Genomic DNA, 25,619 nt, shown 5'->3' with positions numbered 1-25,619 from the left:
CAAAAAGAATAACTGAGCATAAAATCCAAGTCAGAGATTTTGCTGAAACACCTTCACCAAGCTGCAACAAGCAACGCTAAGTTCCCACTTTGGACAATTTTTGTTCATTATTGCAACATTTCTGATGGGGCCCTTTGTCAGGACTATAGTGATGGGACATGGGGTAATGGGTTCAAACTGAAACAGGGGAGATTTAAGCTGGAAATCAAGCAGAAGCTGTTCTCTGTGAGGGTGCTGAGGCCCTGGCACAGGGTGCCCAGAGAAGCTGTGGCTGCCCCATCCCTGGCAGTGTTCAAGGCCAGGTTGGACACAAGGGCTTGGAGCAAGCTGCTCCAGTGGAAGGTGTCCCTGTCCATGACAGCGGGTTAGAACTGGATGAGCTTTAAGGTCCCTTCCAACCTGAATCAGTCTGGGATTCAGTGATGTGGAAGCCTCCTCATCCAACCCCGGTGTGTGCATGGCACAAACCAATGCTATCGACATTATAAACTCTGTCAAGTTTCTAGACTAGAATCCTTAAATTGTTAAAAATAGGAAAGAAACTGCACAGTTCACATATTTTATAAAGCTGGGTTAAAACAACATCTGCAAAAAATATCCCTGTTAAACGAAATAGCAGGATTTTATTAAGTAAATTGCAAGTTGGCAAAAATTCCGAAAGAAAGGGAAAAAGCCACAGCCAGCCCTGTAATTTAAACCTTATTTTAACCGTGACAGCAGGACGGTGAGAGGCTGTGTTTCCAAATGAAAAATAACGCTCAAAATAAAGTACCTGCTCCCCACCTCAGTGTCTGCAGTCATCATGCTAATGGGCTCTTCCCTATGGAGCAGGCCTGGGAGCTGCTCCTGGCCCTCAATCTTTCGTACTGAATCCACCAAACCTGCAAAATCCAGGATTTTTCACCACTGGAGCGCCCAGCTCCCTGCATGGTGGTGGGGAGTGATGGGTGACAATGTCTGTGAAGCCATGTGAGCTTAGGTACCCCCCCTTGATCTGCATCCCATGGTTCCAAGCAAGGAAAAGGGAGCAAGCCCTTTGCCTGAAGGCTGAGCAGCCAAAGCTGGGATTAACATGGCTGCAGGCCTGAGAAACAGCTCAGCCCAGATGACATTTCATCCCTGTCCACATTTCAAACCCATCCTGCTCCCCTGCACAACACCAGTAGCCAGCCAGGGCTGGTGGCACATACCCCATCCCATGTGGGCAGCGTGGTCCTGCATGGGTGCCCGCTGGGTCTGTGTGGCAGCAGCTGGGCTCCTTACTTGGGTATCTCACAGAATCCTAGGATGGTTTGTGTTGGAAGGGACCTGAAAGCTCACCCAGTTCCAACCCCTGCCATGGGCAGGGATACCTTCCACTAGAGCAGAAGTCCCTGAAGGGACAGGACGTGTCCTGCTCACCTGCAGGGAGCTGGTTTTGAGGTTTCCTTTGGGACTTTGGTGTTTTAGGGCAGTCGTGGCACCACGTGCACAAGCTCAGGGTGCAAGGACACCTCCTCAGCCTGGAGGCACAGCCACCCTCAGCATCCCCTGGGGCAGGCAGGGCGCAGGCAGGGAGCAGGCAGGGCATCGCCTGCCCTTCCAGCCAGTGTTCCAAACCTGCGGAGCTCCTTCCCTTTCCTGCCCGGGGTGACTCAGGCAGGCTGGGCTGGGCTGCGTGGGGAGGCCTTGCTCTTCCCACAGCACCAGCCAAAAGCCTCTGCAGGAGCCATCCCCACAGGGGATGAGGTCAGGGACAGGCGGGGTGGGCTCCTGCTGCGGGGACACCCCAAAGGGCACCGTCCTCTGGGGCCACCTCCTCCAGCACTGGGCACTTGGGGCCCATATATATAAATATATATATATATACATATATGTAGATAGACAGACAGATAGATAGACAGATACTTGAGCTCCAGAACTACCGCAATCAAGATTTCCCATGAAAAGCCCTGCTGTTGCAGGGAAATCACCTGGAAGCAGCGCTCTGGGATCACACTTGATCTGTTTGCTTTGAAAATACTCACAAAACCTCAAAACAAAACCTAAACCCGGCCGGTCCAACAGGCAACCTTGGAGCTGAGGAGGAGACCTTTAACAAAAAGACCAATTATCTGCTTACATTTTGCCTTCGCTATTTTTCCTGGCATTTACGACACCGGAGTTATTTTGAAGGGCTGTTTGCTCCATGAGGAGCTGAGAAAACAGGGATCCCGTTTCCTTTCTGATCTAAACATCCGTTTGCCGTGCGAGCAGGAGGAAAAAAACCCAAACCAAACCAAAACAGCCCCCCCCCCTTACCCCTCGTGCACCTCAGGAAGAGCAAAGAAAGGGGTGGTGGGTGCCAGTGGGGAGGAGAGCACCCACCCCGCTGCTCCCTGCTCAAAGAGGATTTCACCTATTGCCATCCAAGGGGGCACCCGTCCCAAACCATCCCTAAATGAAAGGGAATGGTCTTCCCAAGGGGTTTGGGTTGCTCTCCTTGAAGACCAAGCAATGGACCCATGGCTGGAAATCAGCGTCTTCCTCAACACATGTACCCAGCTCATCGCCACCAGTGGCTGTACTCTCTTGCAGCAGGATTGAGGAGCTCTGAAGGCTGGAAAAACAGGCAGGCTCACAGCCTTGTGCTGGATGAAGCAAGAGATAAAAGCTGCATGGGCACCTCATAGGCATGTTAGAGATACAGCACCACTGGAGCCTTGCAAAATCAAACATGGGAGCAAAGGAAAGCGGCTGTCCTGGGGCAAGTGCAAGGCAAAGCAGGGAAATCCCTGCCTGCTGCCAAAGCTCATTCCAAGCTATGTGCGCTGTGTGGCACAAGTTATCTCAGCACCCAGAAGCGATGAGCATGCTGTAGGGATGCAGAACTGGATAACCAGAGTCATTGCAAGGGCAGGATGGAAGTGCTGGAGATCCTCATGCCTCCCCAAACCCCACTGTGCGCTAATGACTACTTGTGTCTTGGAGGCCCCCTGTGTCAGAAAGAGCACCTCTATCAAACCAGCCACACTGACCACAGTGTCACCACCACCGGAACCCCCAAACCTCACATCAGAAACCCCCAAGGCTGCAAGTCCTGGACCAAACCCTGCACAGAGGTGAGATCTTGCACATGCAATTGCTGCACAGACCTCTGGAAGGTGCCTCCTGCCAGGGCTTTATGGCCATTGAGCCTCCCTGTGTGGGGACACACGTGTCACCCCCAGGACCCGGGCTGTCCTTGCCACCATCTCCTCCCAGCTACGCCCTCCACCCTTCAGTGAGCAAAGGGCCAGCTCGCCATCATGTTCCTAAATTTCCTGGCTTTTGAGGATATAAGCCAGGTCATTAACATTATTTATAGGTTCCTGTGTATGAGTTTCCATTTGTTTGTCTGCTTAAAAACAGTGAGGTGAAAAAAAAGGAATTCCTGGAGGTCAGGCAGTGAAAAAACCTCCCGTGTCCATGGTCTCGTGGACCCAAAGGATCAGCAGCTCCTTTAGAGGCAGAGCTGTTTCCTTAAATGCTTATTGTGTAAATATTTAAGCTACTTTACAAAACTTTTACAATGTACTTAGGAAGCATAAACCTCCCCATCAGAGCCAGCGCAGCGGCGCACGCTCAGCCGGTTTAGGGAACACAAACAGGGACAGTTCTAGTGCTAATGCTGGACCCAAGGGGCTCTAAGGTCACAATCTTATGGCGATAATCGCTCAGCTGATCCCATTCCCTCACCCCAAAATGGAGCATGGTGGTTATGAGACATGAGCACTGCAAGACAGGTAACTCCATTGTTACTGTGTCTACAAGAATCTATTCGCAGTTACCGCTTAGTGGATGGCATTAGAGAGAGAAGCCCTGAGATCTTCTCTTTGAAATGCAGCACCAGATTTATGTCAGATTAGGGGCACATCTCTAAAGCCAAACCCATCTGCTAATACACAGCCATTGTAAGAATTAAACCTTTTTATTCCCAAATGCCACGTGGCAGCTTCAAAACAAAACCTAAGCCGTTACAGGCACCACCTGCATCCCTCACCAGTGCAGGTAACTGCAAGTAAACCAATGCCAACCACCCACCACAGCTGCTCTCTGGAGGGATGGACTTCTCAGAGGTGAGTCGCTGCTTGCATTACAACAAAAAGATGTTGTGCTGCCTGACACATCTGCATTCAGGGTGGTTTCCATATGGAAAGCCATGCAGCTTTATGAGATTCGCTTGACACGGCCTTTCCCAGCTCAAATTCTTCAAATACATGGCAGGTCTTCTTATTGACTGCAGGAAATAAGATGTTGAGCAGTTTTTCCCCCCACGAACAGTTTCTTTATTATAATTTAGGTGTGTTTGAGGCCACAACAACAAATGGAAACAGGGAACTGGAAGTTTATTCACTTTACAAAGCAAAGCTTTCTCTTGGATATGATGAAGTGCATAGAAAGTCCAGAAAAACACTTGGATAGGAGTTCAAACACTGCTGGTGGAAAGATGAAAGCGCACTCTTCCATTCAGTGTTTAAATGAAGTTTCCCATCCTAAATCATTTAGACATTTTCACATTCCCCACATTTCTAGAAGCACTTTTCATTTCTATTTATTGTCCTAACTCAGTGCCTTCAGCGAGCGACCACGGCTCCTTGAGGCAACCTGGTTTCTAAGGGGAAAGTTCTTGCAGGTCAGTAAAGGCTCATGATGAGCAGAGCAGCCTGACTCTTATTCTCCAACCCCCATTTACTCTCCAACTACCATCATATTTTCCTCTTCTTCTTACAGATAAATTCTTCCATGTTGCACACAGGGACAGCCAGGTTCTGCTCCAAATATTGACCAGAAACTCAAAGAAACTCAACTGACTTCACCGTGGTTGTATTTAGACAGCTGTAACTCAGAGCACAAATTGGCCTGGGCCTTCAAATTGTCTCTTTCAGAGACGCTTGGGCTGCTCTCTGCTGTCAGTGATGAAGTCAGCCTTACTCATCTGAGCATAGAGCATGGCTCTGCCATCAGACCATGAAACAGCTCCAACAAGCTCGAGTGCGATTCTTTCTTCCAATGACGCAATTGTAACCAATGGAAGGGTCTGGCCACAGGTATTTTGGCCATCCCCTGTTTCCCAGCATCCCACCAAGGTCATTTTAATGCTCACAATTTACAGTGATGGCAAAGAAACCACTGCCTTGCCATTACTGTGACATGAGATTCTGGGAAAGCTTTGAAACTCTTGAACTATTAAAGCCTATGTGACTATGGAGCCATGGGCAGACCACACAGACCTAGGATGTCTCAGTCCTTGAGGTGCCCACCTGTTCCCTGAGTTTGTTGAGAAGGTCTAACATGAAGCACAATGCTCTAAGCTCTAACCGACCCTCTCCCAGCCAATGCTACAAATCTTAAAGGAATGAGGAACTACAGAAAGACACAGAATAAAGGGGGATAAACTTGCCAGGAGACAATTCAGAGTAGAAACACTGGAAAGGTTTTTAGCACAGGACAACACAGCAAAGAAATAGAAATGAGAATTTAAGACAGAGCTTGATAAACACAATGAGCTTCCCAAAGGCAGGAGGTAACTGGTCTAAGGCACCCCGCGTGCAGTTATGTTCTTACCTCCCTGTAAATCCATCATTAAATTAAACAAACAACGCAGCCCCAAGGGGACATTTGTCTTCATGAATCCCGATCCCGCTCAACGCTCCGGCTACCCGGACGGTTCCATCCCTGCTGCACTCCACTGAACCTCTCCCCATGAGCTCGCTGTGCTGTTTAGTTAGCGTGTCCCAGTATAAAACTCTGTTTATTTTGGCACTGTGCACACAGAGAACCCAAATAAAGTCCATTCCCCTTTCTGTGCATCTCCATCTATTGACACTGCTCAGGACCAATCTGCAAAAGCAAACAAACGCACGTTGTGTAATGGAGCTGGAAAAACAATCAGGAAGGGGCTGGAGATGTGCTCGCAGGCTCCTGTGGGGAGGGCTGGAAGGGGCAGCAGCCCAGGGGAAGATGACTAGAAACTCAACTTTTACTCTGAGAACAACAGCCGCTATTTTCTGCCCATGACTTCATGCTCCCGACCGCTATTACCCAACGGAGATAGTCCAGCGCTGGTTGAAGTCACAGAGAACTTCACTGCTTCAGTGGCCACTGTGGCACATTTCCCTCTTCAAAATAGCTCTTCACATGCCTTGCAACCAACCAAATCCTCTCCACTGCCTCAGCTGACACAAGGATAAATCACAGCATCCTGGGGCCATGCGAGCAAGGCCAGATCTTCATAGCAGCGCTTCCCAGCAGGGAATGATGCAACCTGTTGGGGCACAACTCATCTGACCTATTTTAGATGTTTCTTTTGAGAGAAGGTGAATTGTGCCCTACAAGTGGCTCCTTCTCCCTCTTGACTGCAGTTAGGTATCTAGAACAGCTCAGAGATGGGTATCTGTATTAATCTAAGTGTGGCAACTGCTACCCAGACAGCATCAAAATGGCTCCTGAAATTATCAGCTCTTTATTACACACAACAGCAACATCTCACTAAGAGAATTCAAATCTTACTGGTTTCAAATCTTATGTCAACCTCCTAGATGACTATGGCAGTGAAATCAAGCTGGAAATGGACTGTAAATATAAATACATCCATGGATCCTTCCACCTGCAGACACAAACCTGAAGTGCAATTGGTGGCAGTCAGCTACACCTATGTAACTAAAGGATGTCTTGAGTATTTTCCAGTGTTGCTAAACACAAAATACACCCCCATGCTTTGAAGAAGGTAAATGAGATCTCCCGATGGCTCTTACAGCCACCATCTGCATGCTGCAGGTTTGCAAAAATCGAAGAGGCTGATATAAGATTAAATGGACTATTTAATCCCTAGAGGAAGCAGGGGCTGAAGAAGCACAATACTGCGGTGTGCAGGAGATGGTGAAGTTAAGCTCAATTCATACAAGCTCTCTCAAAATCAATACTTAAAAGAAAGAGCTGCCACTACCTTCTCCTGCAGTCTGAAGGACCCCGTGATGGCCAAACCCAGGCTGCTGCTGAACAGACCCATGCCAGCCGCAAAAGAGTCTCTGCACCAACACAGTCTCCTCTGACGGGCAATGTAAAAGGCAGAGCATCGATGCTTTTTTAGCCCTGTTGCTAAGACAGACATCTACAAAACTAAGTCCTGCTTGTACCTTCCCTTTGGCACATCCTTGTTCCACTCCTCTCCACAGCACAGAAACGTGGCAGAGGATGGGGTGAGCAGTGCCCAGCCCCATGCGCCCATCCCAGTTAAAGCCAAACTCACCTGGCTTCAGGTTTCCTTACAATTCCCAAAACATGAATACATCCCTAACTGCAGGTGAAGCTGAACCAAGTTTCTGGCAAGGGCTGTGTTTGGGATTGAAACAAGGGGAAAAAAACACAGTGGTTTTGACCCAAAACCAAGATCCCCTCCTCCTCCCTCCCCCCCAAACTTGGCAGTTCCCACTGCCTTTTGTCTCAAAGCTCAGGGCTCAAATACTCTCCTTGGGGAATGGGGGCAATTTTCAGAGCCCTGAGAGACACCCAGCTCCGTGCCTGACATTGGACATCCTGATGGACTCGAGCTGCAACAGCCACCGTGAGGCAAACGCAGCTTCCAATGCATCAGAAACCCCAAAACACAGGAGACCATTCGTAAGCCCTCACTGCAAATCCCAAATCCCATCCATGCCCGGAGACGAGCACTCAGCAGAGCAGTCAGAGGCTGCACACAAACATAGCTGCAGGCATCTTTCCGACTGCTGCAAAGTCAAGTTTAAAAGCAGGATGTTTGGCTGAGCTGCTCTTCCCTCAAATAAACACCCACAACCTTCCTCAATACAGAGAGGCACCGCGCTGGGAGCACTCGAGTTGCTGGGCTTTCAAAATCCCAGGCTTCAGTTTCCCCCCCTACTCACTGCAGGACACCCCCCCTCCCCACCAAGCTGGACAGAACCTTGGGAATGGCCAGAGCACTCTAAGGGGCACACAGGCATCCAAGAGCTGTTCCCTTCACATGAATGCATTCACCCAGGTGCTGAAGAAATGCCCTTTCCCTCTGTCAAGGCAATAAACCATGGCTGGTAACAGCAGCCACCCTCACCTACTGCAGATGGGCTTCTTTTTTTCAATCAATTCTAGAGGGAAAACCACATCTGTGGTCCCCTTTCCATCCACGAGACTTGACAGAAGCCAACACAGGTCCCTGCCTAGGTGAGGAGCCCAAGCAGAGACATTAATCCTCCTGGTGCATGTTTTAGCTACAGCACCCACCCTGTGGTGCCTGCATCATTCTGGGCCACTGAAGTCTGGACCTGAGCAGGGGTGTTGGTACTTAATGAAGCAGACAAGTGTTAGCTGTTAATGCTTTAAACCAGTTTCACTTGCAGTTAAACCCTCAGCTTGCTTGCCTGCCCTGGAAGCATCCCCTGAATGCCCAAAACCTTCCCGGATGTTTGAACAGGGTGAAAAACACGGCCTGAAATCCCCATGGGTGCTTCTCTTGCTCAACACACCATCAACACTCAAATCCCCATGGGTCTACACCAAGGCAGCCTGATCCACAGAAGAACTGGAGAAACAAATAAGCACTATGTCTTAACAAACCTCTAATCAAAGCAAGCTTGTGCTGCGATGGCTGGAAAGCCGTGCAGAGCATCCTGCATCCCGGTCTTCCCTCTGCACAGCCCACATGGGCACCCAGGTGATGCTTCAACACGGGACGGTTCAGGAGCCGGTCCCAAACCCAAAGTGTAAAAGCACCCTGTATTTCAAAGAGGATGAGGCCAGGAGAAAAAGCCTTTTGGAGGCTGAGGGAGAGCCAGGAGCAGTGAGAAGCAGGGGCTGAGTGGTGCCAGCTTCGCCCTCCCCCGGCCCCTGCACGCAGCTTGCTCCTGCCTCCAAGGGGAAATTCGCTTTGTGAGCCAGCTGCTTCTCATTGTGTGCCTCTTGCAGCCTGCATGGGGGGAAGAGAGCCTGCAGGGAAGGGGAGAGGGAAAAGGAGGGGCCAGAGCATGGGATTAAAATAATATTGTGTAGAAATCTCAATGAGAGGGAGAAAAAGGGGGGGAGAGGAGAGAAACAAACATCTTCTGCAAGGCAGCGATGGAGCGGGGGGATTTGAGCCACAGCTGATCTGAGATTATCTTCTGGCTCTCAGAAATGTTCTGGTGTTGCTAAGTTTGTCCTCGTTTAAACCCTGATTGATAGCATCACACACATCCAACCAGGGCAGCCCCTTCCCATCGGCGAGGTAAGGCTGCCAAGAGCATCACCATGCATTTAACATGGACAATGCATTCCCTGCTCACATAAACCTACACTAGGCTCTCAAAGCAACTCTCTTGAGCAGTCAAGTCTTGGGGAAGTGACAGCCCTCCCATTAGCCATTAGCATCCTTTTTACTTCCCTTTTTTCTGCTGCTTTTGCATTTTACAATGAACAATTACATTTGCAGCACACTGGGATGCACACAGCTACATCAGGCTGGATGGGAAAGGGCTTCCTGCCCTACCATGGCCAAAACCTGTTTAGTGACAGATCTGACAGAAACATGCAAAAGGCCACAGTGTTAAACAGATTCTTGCATTTTTGCTTTGGAGATTCAATTCCTTTGGGAAAAAACAGGTTTTGAGCCAAGAATCAGGAAACTTTGCAATATTATTTTTACTGTTTACCATTTTTATACAATGACTATGGCCTGACTGCACCTCTTGAGGCTGGCCTCTGACTGCAAGAGCTCAAGCTGTATTTTCTGGGACCAAGTATCCCTAAGTCTGGTTTTGCCTGCAAGCCTCATTCAGAAAAGCCAGCTAGACCCCCACTGCACCTACATTTATACACAGATCTGCTTGCACCCATGCAGCCAGTGTATGGGAAGGCTTAAGGCTTAATCCTCGTGTGAGCATTACAGGATGGGGGTGGGTTGTACACCAGTCCCTGATGGAGCTCCAGCACTGGTTTCCTATGAGGAATGAGCCCTGGGCACCCAGTTTCCTTGATGGCCTTGAACAGCTACGCTCAGCTTTTCCTTCCTGCAGGTTTTAAGGCAGTCATTAGCTGATGCTTCCCCACGAAGCAGCGCAGCTCAGCATATAAAATACCAAGTGCGAGCAGCCTTTGAAGCGAAGCCCTTCAAAGCCAGACACATACCAAATCCACTGAGGTTTTTTTACACAAACAAATTCAGCATGGCAAGAGCAAAACTAATTTGCAAAGATCTTTAATGTGAAAAGTCTCAAATGACCGACCCTTTCAAGCACAGCTGAATTCAATCTGCCTCTAAAGGTCCATATTGATGATTCAACGTGGAAAAGACCATGGATATTTCCAAATATGTGGCTATAATGACCTGGAAATCAAAACCAACCCTAATTTTCTTGTTGCAGCGGCCCAGAGCACTCCTATTCTAAACCCAGGGATGTGCGAGTGACATTTTTTTTTTCTAAGCATACTTTTGCTGACATTTCCCTTCCATTAAAATAGCTCAACAATTGGGGGAAGAGCAACTCACCATGCACATAGGATCTTTACCTTACTTTGTACTCGCAAAGGAATTTCCTTGCTCTCCTCTGCGGTGGCAGTTTCCAGTCACACATGAGTGGCTTTAGCAGAGCACCACTGGGAAATGACTTTGGGTGTTGGGGCCGACATGTCCCCACCAGAGCCAAGGGCTCAGAAGCAAAGCACACAGCATAATGATCAGCTTACTGAGGGACATGAAACAGCCCAAGAGTCTCTTCTTCCTGACCCCTTGTCCCAGGATCACCCCATCCCATTGTAGGAACACTGATGGATTTGGCTGAACTACAAGGAGAGGGACCAACAAAAGCCAGACTGGTCCCATCCTGTGATGGGGACCCAGAACTGGAGCAGCCCTGTGGCTTGGTCCTCTCAGGAGCTGTGTGAATGCTTCACACTGGCCATGCCATCACAGGGATCTGATGGGTTCAGTCATAGCATGGTAATCAATCACCACTGATGGTTATAGACTGATGCAGGCCAACAATGTAGTTACAACTATAATTTGGACTGACCAATCTATTCACTTTCATGCAGTATTTGCCTAAACTCCCTGCAGGGAAGGTGAACAAAAAGGGCAGTAAACACAACACGAGCAGACATGTCCTGGGCACCAATGTCAAAGCTTCGGCCAAGTGCTGTTGAGCTACTGAACATACGGAACCTAACAGCATCCAATGCTCCCTGCACTGGCATGGCCACCCTGACCCAGCTCTTCCCCTGGTCCTGGATCCAGTGGGCAGACTGAGCATACCAGGGATGCAACACCCATCCAGTGTCCTCACCTACGCTGAGGGAACCCAATGGAAACACACCTGAGACGGAAGAGAAAGTCCCCACTGAGGTTTTGCAGGCTCCAGAGCTGTCACCCTCACCCAGCTCAGGCCCCAACCATAAACCAAGCTTCACAATAGAGTTATTTGGGTTTTTTTTAAGTCACAAATTATTTCCAGCAGCAGGAAAGTGGAAGGATGCAGCGCGCTGGACCCTGCTCGCCGGCACCCAGCCAGTCTCATAAATGGTTGGCAGCCAGCAGAGCAGCAAACCCGTTCCTATTGAAATGAGCTTGTTACTACTAATTTTTACTGGCTTCCCGGCTGATTCATAAAGTTTTGTTGGGTTTTTTGTTTGGTTGGGGGTGTTTTTGCACATCTCTGAAAGCAATTCCCGAGACACTCGGGGGAAAAACAAGCCCTCGGCCTGCCCACGAAGGGCTGCTCCTTGCACCCTGGCACAGGCATCTATGGTCCCCTCAAAACCACGTCATCTTGTTTTCAGGGCTTCATAAAATCTTATTAGAAAGAGTTCTCTTGTACTGAATAGGCTAAAATCAAAACCTCATGGATTCAGTTTTACCATTATCAGCCGTGGCAAACAGCTTGAGACCTCAATGGCAGCTGCAGACACACATTTTATAGGGAAAGTTTGGGTCCGAGACATTAAACTCCCTGTTTTCCCATCTGCTCCCTGTCTCCACAGCTGGATGCACCAAGTTGTTGCACTAGACAAAAACAACCAGATCTAATCTCGGAGCCCGAGCTTTTTGTAAGTACCAGCAACCATTAGCTGTGAGACTTGGCACAGCTTTGCTCACTGATCTCAGCCTACATGGATGAGATCCCCTTTTTGGACAGGCAAGGGTTGCCAAAGTAATATACCCTGCAAATACCAGAATCATAGAATGACTTGGGTTGGAAAGGACCTTAAAGCTCATCCACTTCCAACCCCCTGCCATCAGGGGGGACACCTTCCACTAGACCAGGCTGCCCAAGGTCCAGGGCCCCAACAGTTTTACTCCATCAAAAACCCCAACACAGAAAGCGTAGAACACAACATGCATACACTTAGCACCATGATGGCCCCCTGGACATGAGCTGAGAGCACCATCAGCCAAGTCAAGCGCTGTAGGAAGATGCTACAGGAACAAGCCCACGCAGCGGCACCTCCCTCAACATCATTTATGTCTGTGTGGTGCTGCAAAGTGTCTCTAACACTTCCATACGGCACTTCCCACATGCTTTGCTTACTGCTTAGATTTAATTAGTGTGAAGACCTTCCCCTACGCATTTGTTTCCCTTTTCCAAGTGTTGAACCCTTAAGAAACCTGCAGCACGAAGCACAAGCCAAGGAGCCACTCAGTGTAACGCCACAGTTCTCTTTTAGCAAAAAGCCAGATTATGCTATGGCTTCTATGAATCTCAAGGAAAAGAATGGGAAAACCCCCCCAAAACACATAGCTCATTTCCACAGACACTGTAGGGTTGAACAAGCAACCACAGGAAGAGCTCAGGGCACAATGACTGTGTTTGCTACAGAGCCCTGGTGCCCCCGAAGGCACCGCTGGGCACCAGCCACACCATCATTTACTCAGCCATGAGAGAAGGCAGAGCCAGGGGAGTTCCCAGCCACCACTGCCTGTGTTTGCCTTCCCTGCTGCCAGTGTGGGACAGGGGCAGGGATGCTCCCAGATCCCACGGCCCTTCTGCAGGGGGAGACGAATCAACTGCCTCATTCTTCCCAGTGGACAAACTTGTGTGTTGCTGGCGGGACCTCACAAACAGAGCGTTGTCCCAGCGCAGCGCCTGCCGCTCGGCCCCTGAATAGGCCATGCTTTGTAACAGCCAGAAGAGGGGGAAAAAGGGAATAAAGGAAAGAAAAGCAGAAAACCAGCACATCCATCGCTCCAGGACCCTCTGGAGACAGGTGGAGTAAACCTAAAGACAACACTGTTATCAATACCCACCAACCAACCCAAGCGCTCCACCTCTGTGGGGCTATCTATAGGGCTTTTGTTCCTCTGTCAAACAGACAACAGTGGTTTGCATCACTACGTGTGAAAGCATAAAGCAGCTGGCACTTTTTTAGAAGTCTTTAACATTCTTTGGCTCCTCAAATGGAAAAATCTTAGCAAATGAGACCTTAATAAATGGAAAGAGCTGAAAAATAGCCTTTCTGCTGGCGTGTTCCGCTCCAGCTAATGGAATATGTAGATGACACTGACACAGTTGTGTCTCATACCCTTCCGTAGTGCTGCTGAGAGAAATCCTGCTCAGGTATCCCTGGTGTGGTCCTTCCTTGCATCAAGAGATGCCCCTGCAGCAGGATGAAGTCTCTAAAACAGCCAAGTGAAGGGCTTTTATACCCCGAGATGCAAAATGCCAAGCAGACAGAGAAGCGTTACAGCCTGTATGCTCCCAGCCAAGGTTCGTATTCCTATGGAGAGGCAGGAACAGGTTGTATTGTGTGAGGAAGTTTGGGTCTGATCAGAATTAATTCTTACACAGTAAAAAACCCAATCATAACAAAAAGATGCTGCTGGTACCTTCCCATAGCCAAAGCCTGGGATAAGGAACCCAAGTGATGCTCAGCTTCTCCCCATAGGATAAACACCTCCAGGAAGGGTGCAGCAGGGCAGCAACACGTTCCAGCACCGCAACGCTGGAGACTGTTTAATCCCTGCTCCAGCCCCAGGAGCTGCAAAGGCCATTACAAGTCAGCATTCAGCAACTCTGGAAGAGGTCAGCCAAGACAGGCACTTCCAGGTGAAATGGCTTTGTTCTTAAGGAAAAAAAACACACCAACACCACAACAAACAGGAATGCAACAGTTCCCAGCATCTGAAGCCCATTCCCCAGGGCTTGCAGTGCATCGCACAATGTCTCCTCCATCTCTCCTTTCTGAGCACTCAGCCCCTTGTAGCAATGCTTTTTAACACCCACTTTCTGGAGCAATCAACCAAGGGAAAGGCCTAAAACAGGAGGGAGCACAAGTGGAGCCTGCTGCTGGGACAAGCATCGTCCAAATCCGATGTCCCACAAGCAAGGTGGGACTTGATGAGCTAACAGCCCTCCTCATCCTCAGTCACCCCCGGGCACCCTGATCCCTGCACAGGACAGGGAGGGAGCCTGCTCTGCTCCTCTCCTCCCTCCCAGATCCCAGGACACACAGCACTGCTCGGCAGGGCTGGAAATCACGGCAGCCGCGTTCCTAATCCCCTCCGATCCCAAGCACTTGGGAAGGACAAAGAGCCGAGTCTCCTTTCCCAGTAAATTGACCCTGCGGTTCCAGGGGCTCGAGGCACTTCAAAGCCTGCAGCAGCCCGGCCAGCAGCAGGAAAGGGATGTACTTTTCGGCTGTGGAGCAGCAAAGTAAAATCCACACAAATAAGCAGTGTTCCAGAAAACCAGGTTTAACCATCAGCGGCTCCCAACGACGGGGGATGTTTTTCCTGAAGGATTTTTTTTTCCCCTTCCCAGTTTGTCTTGAGGTTTTTTTCCTCTTGATTTTGTACTAAAACAAGTCTCGAGCTCCCACACTGCACACCCCTTCTGGGGCTGAGCATCCTCCAGAGGTAAGATGCTGAGTTCGGCATTGGAGTCTGGGAAAGGAGGTGCCTTTGATGAAGAGCTAATCTACAGACTTCAATCGTTTCAGTGAGCGCCACACATTTAATAAGTTATTTCCGTGGAAAACCTTAGTAACTCGGGTATGAATCAAGCCTATAAACACCTCTCACCCATCAAAGTGCCATAAGAAGAAAAAGTTCTATTACAGTAACTGGGAATATAAACCTCTCTCTACAGGTCCCTATGAGAAGCCAAAATTCCTCCTTCAAAACAGTCACCATTTTCAAAGGTAAATACACTCTGTCCAGTATTCAGCATATCCCTTTGGGAAGTAAAACACAGGCACAGAGAAAAGTAAAGTTGAAACAAAGAAGCAGCATCAGATATACACTGTTTAAAAGACAACCCCAGTTACATCAAAAGAACTTTTACTACCTAGAAAGCCATACCCAACTCCTAATAGGGTGCAAGAATGCAATGTTTTGGCTACAAAGATTAAACTAATTTACTTTTAAGTAACTTGCTTACTTCCTGATGTTTCTTTTTTAAAGGGTGATGCTTAGGTGCTTGGAGATGTGATTACTCTGTGATTCGAAGCCAAATATCCTAACTGCTCAATGAAGCACAGACAAAACCATACTTTATCGGGGTGTTGTACTGCCTCCAAGAACTTCTAGGCTGAACACTTCCCAGCTAGCTGTGAAAAGCCGTCCCGGTTCCAGGTAAGGGAGGGAAAGAAAAGGCAATTCTTCTCTGCAGAAGCATACTGAGAGATTCAGTGTATTGCCTACAAGGAAATGGTGCTCCCTCCATACTGGTACATCCATTTCAGGGCATCATCCTGCTGGCTCCATCACCACGAATTCTCCCTCAGAGCCAGGATGCTGCATGTGCACACACAAAGGCAGAGGTATCATCTGCAGCTTTAATCCCTGCATTAGGCACAGAACCAAATGCTGGTAGGACAACCTTCTTCCACCCCTCCTGCAGCAGGCAGTCTCTGCTACTCCAGACTGCTGCACCCTTCTCCAACTGCACAGCCACTGCCAGAATTCCACCCTCCTTCTGGATAGGACCACCGGCACCTCTCCTCCTTTGCCAGATGGGATGTTGGGTACAGGTGGCAGCATCAAGGTGTACCATCACCCAAGCATGGTCACCCACAAGCTCTATCTGAGGAGCTCCTGCACAACTCAACACTATGGCTGTTGGGTTTGCTGGCCCAACGCGAGTTACTCTATACTGTTTTAATGGAGAAATAACCACATGCAGGGAATACCTTCCCCAGCCTTGATCCAAGGTGCTTCTCCTTCGGTTAGTAAGTAAGGATGTACTTGCCCAGTCTCAATGCTCAGCACTGAGAGATGTTGCTACAGACAACATCTTCAGCTGCACATTAACAACCCAAGTGGAGCACTCTGCTGGGGTACACCACTTGTGGATAAAGCGCTGCCATCAACAGGCTTTGGTCACAACAAGGATTCTGCACATGCAGCTGCAGAATCAATGATCGCTTCCCTTTCCCTCTTCCAAAGAAAGGGATGTTTGAACTCCAGGAGCTGTCAACAAGGCCACCCAGAGTGGCAAACACAAACACAATGCAGAGAAACCCACGGCCCTCCTGTAAATCTCCAGGCTCCAGCGGCTTTATCAACCCACAAAGACATTGGTTGTACACTAAAACAGCACACCTGCATCTCTCTGAAAGGGACTGGCCCTGATGCCACCTCAACGGCTTCCCCACCTTCCCTTTCAGGGATTAATTCCATGATTCACCCCCTAGCTTGCAAGGTTGCCTTTGATGTCAACCAGGGGCCAGAAGCTGCATGTGAACAAACCCAAAGCAACAGTGGGTCATTGTTCTGAAGCTCTCCAAACCATGGGGAAGGATGCTGCTGCGTGGTCAGGGATTCCAACACTCACTGCTGACCATGGCCACACCGAGCAAAGAATTCCTCTCTGAAGCACACTGGAAAATAGATGCACTTTATTTCCCATTGGCAAACTAAAGTTACGGAGGAAAACTGTTTAATATAAAAACATCTGACAAAGCACCTCCAGGATGTACTTTTTTGCACCAAAGCAGCAGCTTTTGGCAACCGGCTCGTTCCTCCAACAAGAGCAGTTTTTAGCCAAACCCTGATTGTTATAGACTGTGCAGGGCAGGGCATGCCAGCAAACCTGAAGTTAAATATGAGAGAAAAAGGAAACCAAAACCACTACTGGCCCAAATAAACATCTGGCTGTGATTAAACAGGATGCACAGATATGCTCTACAACAGGACAGAGAGAAGAAAGGACAAAAAGGCTCCAAGGTGCTGCTGCTGGGTCAGACCCCCAGGGCTGCCACCCCGAGCCCAGCACTGAGACACTCCAAAGCCAAAGGAGAGCATCAGCAATGTGCACACCCAACATTTTACCCCCAGAAGGAATGGCTGCCCCATTAATGAGAAAAATAACTTTTTTTCCCCCTATTAACAGGCAATTTCACAATCTCTCCCCCAATCTGGAAAGGGCAAATGTTTGCCCAGTTTCCACACATATCCGCCTTACATATTTAATAGGCTTCCTCTTTTTTTTCCTACTCCTAACACACAGGATCTTCATAAATTTCCTTGTTAGCATAAATCCTTGCAGGCTGTTATTTCTGGGGGGAGAGGAAGGGAGACGTTCACTTTCTCCATTCAGTGGGTTTAAAATATGCTTCCTGAAGTTCATCCTAAATATTGCTGGAAGCAGAAGAAACCCTCAGGCTCTCGCTCCGGAACCATGGCATTGCTTCAGCAGGGCTGAGTCATCAGCTGGGATGGATGGGCAGGGTCCTGCTTTCCTCCTCCCTTCAGGGGTACAGGGACCCTGCTTCCCAAATCCAACATCCCCCAGTCTCACCACTGCCCTGTAAGCAATTTCACCTTCCCAAGCCTTGGGAAAAGTCCAGGATCATTTAAATAAGCTCCAACCCATTTGGTCTCTTTGCTTCTTCTCTCTGTTTATTCACAATTACCCTCCAACAACTTTGGTGGGGATAGCACAGAGTAAGTCGCTGAGCAAAGCTCATCTCTACATGGAGCCCCCCATCTCCTAGACTTGAGCAGAGCTGCCTGGAGCAGGCTCACACGTGCACTTCTACTCTCAGGTACTGCTCCCTGCTGCACCAAGTGTGGAGAGGAATTACTCACCCCTCCAACAAACCACCAACTCACAATTCCTTCTTTCAGATGCACATTCCCAGCTACAAATGAGTTCACCAGAGCTGAAACTCTTGAAGAGTTTATCACATGGGAACTGAACTGAGTTCAAAGTAAAAAATAAGTAGTATTCCAAGGAAAAATCTAAAGCAGCATCTTCCCTGGCCTCCTGCAAAGCCTCTTGCTGCTGGTACAACATCCCCTTTACCAGCCCCTGCTGTCCCCATTCTCCTCAGCTCTCATTCATTCCCTCCTAGCACTTCTCTCTGCTTGGGTGCATCACCTAGCATCAAGTCACCCTCACCACTAGCTCAGCTGGTCCATGCAGAAGGACCAAGCGCAGGATGCAGAACTAGACACACACACAGGGAGCCCCTTCCCTTTGGAAAACCCCACCACACACAAGGCTCAAGTCTCACAGGCACTATCCCTGCACAAAGGCATTTCCATATGAACAATGAGATTTTCTGTGCAAACACTGGTTTAATTCCAAATTGAGCTTGGAGTATCGAGCAGGCATGTAGGGACACATGAGACAGGCTCTAGTGATGAGTGGCTCATTTTGAGGAAAAATAGCTATTGTAAGAGCTTTGCACTGACTGCTCCAGGCACAGTCTTCATTAAGGGAGACATTAAGGGAGTTCTGCGGAGACACCCAACCCATATGGGACCTCTGCATGGTGGCTGGGGAGGTGAGCAACAAGCTGCACCCATCACTACCCATCCACTCCTACAGCTAGAGACTCACCCTTACTGATTATTCCTCCAAAGAAAACTGATGCCCCAGTATCTCTGCCCTCTCTAGACGATGGACAAGCTGCTCCAGACCTGCAGTGATGACCACGAGCAATGATCAAGTCAGCAGACACCCGCAGGAGGCTTCCAAGCAGCACCACCACCTTCCAGCCTCCTACCTGCACCCAACCCTTCCCCTCCTGCACAGTCCTTAGGACCTCTAGAATTTCATGCCACCACTATCAAGAACTCTGGCTGCTGCTTCACGGGGCTTTTAAACAGAGCAGTGCAGCAAGCTGTGCAAAGGGAACTCTGAAAATGGGGCTATTGCAGGGTCCTTCCCGAGGAAGGTGAGGGGTAGCCCTGTGGGGTTTAGGGGAAGGCAGGCAGCTCCAAAGCCTGTGGCCCACAGCATCTGCTCCAGCATGTCCCCACTGTCCTGAACCAGTTCCTGCAGCAGCAGCAGCAGCAGCAGCAGCCCAGGCCTCTCTCTACAAGCCTGGCAAGTCTAACGGGTACAGCAGCTTCTTGGCACGCAGTGGAGGAGCCAAGTCTGAGGGGAAGGGAAAAAAACTTACTACAAATGTTCCACCAATTCTGAGTCACGGGGCTGAGCTTTGGTTTCTGCCCTGCTGGATTCTGCCCTTTCCCTGCTATTTCCCTGGCTCCGGCCGGGGGAGCCGCAGGGACGCCGGCTCCGGCCAAGGCTCTGCCAGCACCCAGGGACTGGCACAACCCCGGCCAGGGGAAGGCATGGGCTCGAAGTACAGCTCCCACCACAGGTTTTCTCCACCTCTGCTCCCCAGGTGTACATGGCTGCAGGAATAGGCCATGAGGAAGATATCGAGCCCCTCTTTGGACTCCTGCAAGCCTCAATGTGACATTGCCCGAGCTTGGAAGAGGGGAACTCGGGGATCAAACACCTCCAAGTGCTTCTCCCACCCACCCAAAGCCATTGCACATCACTGGAAAATGAGGAGCATCCCCAGTCTGAGAGAAATGCTGTGGCTGGACGCTGATCCTCGGGCAGCCAGCCTCATTCATGACCCAGATCCTTTGAACCTCAGATGAAGAGGACTCTGGGGTATCATCCCTCAATCCGGTTCACGACACCAAAGGTTGCATCTGCACAACCATTCACAGCGTGTACTTCCAGTTAACACTGACTGCCACTCCAAATCTCACAGAGAGCATGCTAGCTCATGGAAGAGTTTCTCCTATTTAGGAGCAGTATTATAACCATGAAAAGGTCAACTTCAAAAAGAGGGCTTTTCTTTTCAACTCATCCATACGACAGAGGTGATCTTTCGACTCCATGCTTAAACTTCCTGTTTAGAAGTTCATCAAGTAAACAAGTAACAGTAGAAGAATGGTTCTCTTTGTTATCCCAAATTGAATTTTGTGGTTTTAGTAGGAAAAGCCTTTTTGATGATCAAAGCCGAAGCAATAAATAACAGTGGCTTGATGCTAGATCCAAAACGTACTTATTTTTGGAACGGGAGTTAAACGCACATTGAGTGCTCACAAGAAGAGGCTGGGAAGACCACGTGCTTTGGGTATCATTTATGCAGGCCTACATTTCAAGCAGACCTATTAAATAAGTTGAAACGGAGAATAAACAAGCTGAAATGTGGCAGATAGACTGGAGCCTGAGTGGGTTTTTTTCCTCTTAGCTCCTTGTGATGACAAGTATGGGTTAACTGCAGCAAGGCTCTTACCCTCTTTCAGCAATCATGAGCACTAGGGAAAAATAAATCACAGAGCCCCAGACTCTTATTAGAAGTTACACCATTGGAAACTACACAGGGGGAGAGGAGGATCCGATTTCAGCCCAATCTCAGTCACGTGTTATCATTATATTGTTCAAGGAAAAGTTAAAATCCCTCTTCTATTCCAGAAAACCCACCAGATGTCCCATAAAGGACTCGGCTGCGAGAGAAGCGAACCCATTACATCCTCAGGAACCCCGGTTTTCCATCTCGGCTGCTGTAATTAATGGCAATTATCAAGTTACAATAAAAGCCATGGGCATGGGGAGCTTTACGGACGTGTATCCAGCCAGAGGAACGTTTGTTAGGAATTGCAAACACTTATTCATTATAGCACAACCCTGAATGATCCAGCTCCTGGCTATCAATTGTTCCCCTGCTATGGACACTTGGCAGCACAACAAAAGCAAGGCGGGTCGGCACGCTGGATTCAGCACACGGCGGCAGGGGGACCTTAAAGGAGAAGAAGGAAAAATCCCAGGAGGAAGCACCACCATGCTATGACACTGCAGTGCCATGTCGTTTAAAAGCTCTTTAAAGTGCTGTGGAGTTGGGATCAGCTTAAAACATCCCAAGGAAGTCACAGGTCTCGCTAAACCAGCCACAAACTTTTGCAGGCAGGTAATGACAAGGGATGACAATAATGAAGCCATGGCTAACGGATCAGTACCCCAAGGGTCCCCTCCACCATCATCAACTTATCATCTCCCAGAGAGCAGCAAATCCCATCCTTGGGCTCAGCAATCCAGCAACTCAGCACTGACAGGTCCAACTCTTACCCCATCACACAGCCCACCTCAGCCACTGAAGGAGGCACATGGGGCTTCACTGAGGATGTGCATCTCCATCTTAGCTCTCAGACCATTAACCAGGTCATTTCTTGCATAGAAATTAAACGTGGTCCCACAGACAGGTCCCTCCTGCCCCCCATGCAGCCAGCCCCCAGCCTGGGATGAGACCCCAGGGGAGAAAGAAGTGAAAGGATCAGCACAGCCACAGCCCAAAGCCAAGCAAATGAAAGCCCCAACTCTACCTGCTCAGACATAAAATCACCCTAGGCCTCATAGAGCACCATTAAATGAATGAAAGGCTGCAGGGGTGGGGCAGAGCAAAAATCAGAACCTAATTAAGCAAAGCTTTGTTCAGGAGCTTCAATGGCACTGTAGCTGAGAGCCCTGCTCGTGAAAGCAGGGCCAGGACCCAACAGGTAATGCAAGAACCACCACAAAGCAGCATCTCCATGCCACCACATGTCTAAGTGGCTTCCACAGGGGACACACATGGCTCAATGGTCACCTCCCAGATGTCCCAGCACACTCGTCCCATGAACAGCATCTTACCACAAGCCACAGGGCGCAGATGTCTCTGAAGGATCAACTCAAATCACTGCTATTTCTTTCCCTTCTTTTCACACCAAGAATATAAACCAACAGCAGTACCACAACCCCGTATCTTGTCCCATTATCCAGCCCCAGCCATGAGTTCCCCAGTGCAGATCATGTGTGCCAACCTGAGAAGTCTCCAGGCGTGACGTTGGGCGAGTTTGTAGCCTCTGTTTCAGTGTAAGACAACGTGGAATCTGATAGATCTGGAAGGAAAAGGGAAAAAAATAAAGGCACTTTTAGTCCTCCTGCGTTTCCAAGCGCTGCGTGAGCACCTGGGGCTCTTCAGCTTCCCACCACCTCCCCAGGAGGAATTCTCCACCGGGCCAGAAAGCAGTGATTAACTTCGTACCTCTACCACGCAAATGCAAACTTCGAGTTGCTTCGACCACAAAAATAACTGCAGTTAAGTTGATCAAACAAGTAGGAACTTGGTGCTTACTGGGTAAAGTTACATTAAGCCTCTAAACAGCTCCTAGTTACTATACTTAATTATCACCATTAAAATTCTTGAAGCTGTTTATTCTTGCTTCCTTCCTTCCTTCCTCTTTGCTGAAGCGAAGGAAACTTTGTTTTAACAAGTTAAGAGTCTTTGTTATTCTCTCTTGCTTACACCCCTCTAATTAAGTGCTCAACTGTTTGCTCACAGATTAACTATTATTTTTCCAATCCAACAAGCCAGTGAAGCAAATTTCAGTCCCTGGTTGTTGTTTCAAGAAAGTCACGTGTCACTCGCTATCACCTCTCCCTGCAGCACAAGCAGTTTCTAAACGGAATTAACTTGGAAGGGGGAGCACAGGGAGGGACAATGCCTTTTTTTTTTGCCTCCACACTGAACAAAATACCCAAAGAAAGCTTTGCTCTGCAGGAAATTGTGGTCCCTGCCCTGTCCCACAGGCTGGCTGCGGTGGTGAAAGAGCTGGTCCCTTGCAATAGGAGTGTGCACAGTGGGTGCATGAGCGGCTGCAGGCAGCTCCAGGCCAGGCAGGGAAGGGACTCACCTTTGGCACTGGGCAGCTCCTGCCTTCCCTAAGGGCTGGGTGGGACAGGCAGGTACTGCGCTGTCCGTTCCTACCTCCCTGGCAAATCCTGCCCGTCTCCTCTCCACCCCTACCTGATGGCGAGCAAAAGCGGCTCACCTTGGTCATTACCTGCCCTGTAAATCAGAGCCACCGACTATGGGATGAAGGGAGAAACCCCCCACTCCAGATGTGGCCATCTCTGCACCAATCCTGGCAAGAAACCCAAAAGGGATGTGGGATTCCTCCCTTCATAGAACCATAGAATAGTTAGGGGTGGAAAGGACCTTAAGATCATCCAGTTCCAACCCCCTGCCATGGGCAGGAACACCTCACACTAAACCGTACCACCCAAGGCTTCGTCCAGCCTGGCCTTGAATACTGCCAGGGATGGAGCATTCACAACCTCCCTGGGCAACCCATTCCAGTGCCTCGCCACCCTAACAGGAAAGAATTTCCTCCTTAGATCCAATCTAAACTTCCCCTGTTTACATTTTAACCCGTTACCCCTTGTCCTGTCACTACAGTCCCTAATGAAGAGTCCCTCCCCAGAATCCCTATAGGCCCCTTTCAGATACTTCCTCCTTCATCTTCCCGCTTACTTGGGCAAGAAGTGGGTGCTGAGAAGGGTTGGTCAGGATGCAGTGATGCCAATTCACAACACACACACGCACCATGTAGCCCAGGATCCAAGGCTGATTTGCCATGCTCTCTGGGAGCCTTCCCTTCATGCCTACCCAAGCAAGCCACTTTCCCTAGCTTTCATTTTAAGTAACACTTATAATTCCCCATGAAAAGTGAAACATCACTCGGAAATTATACAGCGCCGAGTTTCAAAGAGTTCACGTCTCATTTTAATAAGCAGAGGAAGGGTAATAGCTGGTTCCTCAGGGTGCAGCCAAGGCTGTATGGAAATGGCACCCAGGAGCTCCCACTCCCCCTGCGCCCAATCATCCCGCAGATTACCCACGCAGACAAAACATCATGTCTGCAAACCTTTCATTACAGCTTCATTAAAAATAGAGCTTCGTGTTATTTTGGAAGATCTGCATGTGTCTACATGGCAATTTGAGCTGATAAACCCACATCCATTTACTCCTTAAACCCGTCAGCTGATGCTTGCTCACAAATAATGAGCAGCCATAAAACCCTGACTTGTTGGCTTCTGCCTGCTGTGCCACGTAGGGATGTCTTAGGAGTAACACCAGGGCTGCGCCATGAAAGAGGTGCCGGGAGATCAAAAGAGACAAAACACGTACCCAGTGGCTTTTGCTCATCGTTAGGAGACAGCCGAGAGTAGGGAGGCGGTGGAGACTCTGGAAAACAAAACTTAATGTTAGTGCTGTGCTCAGCTTGTCAATGAAACCCTGGCGCTTTCTCTGTCAGGGTAGGAGCTCTTCCAAGGTTGTAAACACCCAGTGGAAGGAAACCCACTTGGAAGCAACTCAAAGCCAAGAATTTTCCAAATCTTCGAAGAATGGGGGGTCCACCTTGACCTTTCAAAGGGGGGGTTACTACTGGAAGTGCTGTGGTTCTCCCCTGCACCCCCTGCCCTGTCTCCCCGCATGGGCCCCCACAACCTGAAGCACACAAAATGGCACGAGGCTCCCAAAGAATGATGCTTACATCATCTGCTCTGGGAGCTGACCCTCCAACCACAGTTTAAACACACACAGGCTTCACAGAAGCTCCCCAAACACACTACAAGGACTGAAATAAGGTGTTGGGCGGTAAAAAGTTGCTCCTCTCTTGGTACATGAAGCCTGACGCCAGAGACCAGACTGACTTCAGCCAATCCAAGTAACTCCGGTCCATCCCAAGGAACCCCTTGGCACTCAAGGGGCTCGGAAGCAGAGGCCAGACCTCCCCATGACCCTGCTCCCCTTGACCTCCACCCACCTCCACCCTCCTCCCAAGCACACACTCAGCTTTAAATAGCAGCACATCAGCAGTCATGGACTTAAAGTTAAGCAAACTCTTAGAAGTGTTCTGGTCATCTAACAAGCCCTTGCTGCTCTTGTAAAGAGTCAAGGCCATACAAAAGGCTGACTAAGGTCCTCCATCAACTTCATGCTCCGGTTAGTTTTTCTTTCCTTCTGAATTATGGTGGTGACGCGTTTCTTTAATTACAACCTGCTAAAATTGAGGACTGCAGCCGGCTTGGCTGTACCATGGCACCAGCACTGAGCACACACTGACTTCACTGAGCAGTCAATGGCATCACCTTGACCCCAGCCTACTGGAACAAGGGTGTGCTCCTCAGTTCCCACACACCAAAAGCACTCAGCCCAACTCGGGTTAGCTCACCAAGAACCACCTCAGCATCACCCATGTGATGACTCTGGGATGGCCTGTGGTCATTTATGGCTTCCAAGAAAAGGTTCCTCATCCCCCATAACCGAGCAAGCTGCCCAGCATCAAGATGCTCTTCTCACAAGGCCCTTAAGAGCTTCCCAAAAGAAAAAAACATAAGGGTGCCAATGTCCCAATCTGGATATAACATCCCAACCTGTGCCATGCACAGTGGGCCAGTGCCATGTTACAGCCAGTCCCGCTGCCACGGGGAACCAACCCCAAGCACCGAGGCATTTTCACACCGTTCAGCTGCATCGCCTGCACGAACATAGATGGTTTTCAAAGCGAGCCACACAAACACTTGTGGAAAAGGGCATCAAGGGCTTTCTCGGGCTCCCTC

The 25,619-nt window shown here is 49.3% G+C and overlaps 1 protein-coding gene across 1 annotated transcript in view; it reads right to left on the bottom strand.

Annotated features, from left to right (window-relative positions):
• Nucleotides 1–25,619, bottom strand: part of SMAD6 (SMAD family member 6) — a 40,356-nt gene that overhangs the window by 12,498 nt on the left and 2,239 nt on the right. Inside the window, exons 2-3 of the mRNA XM_062601723.1 lie at nt 24,184–24,240; nt 22,034–22,111 (exon numbers count right to left, since the gene is read on the bottom strand). Coding sequence (XP_062457707.1) covers nt 22,034–22,111; nt 24,184–24,240 — 135 coding nt within the window. The remainder of the gene's footprint in view (nt 1–22,033; nt 22,112–24,183; nt 24,241–25,619) is intronic.

The sequence above is a fragment of the Pezoporus occidentalis genome, unplaced genomic scaffold (assembly GCF_034315485.1).
Source record: "Pezoporus occidentalis ecotype Australia unplaced genomic scaffold, CSIRO_AGI_Poc_V1 ctg72, whole genome shotgun sequence".
In the NCBI taxonomy this organism is placed as follows: Eukaryota; Metazoa; Chordata; class Aves; order Psittaciformes; family Psittacidae; genus Pezoporus; species Pezoporus occidentalis.
Note: the sequence above shows the minus strand (reverse complement) of the source record. Positions and strands in the feature narration are given on the sequence as shown.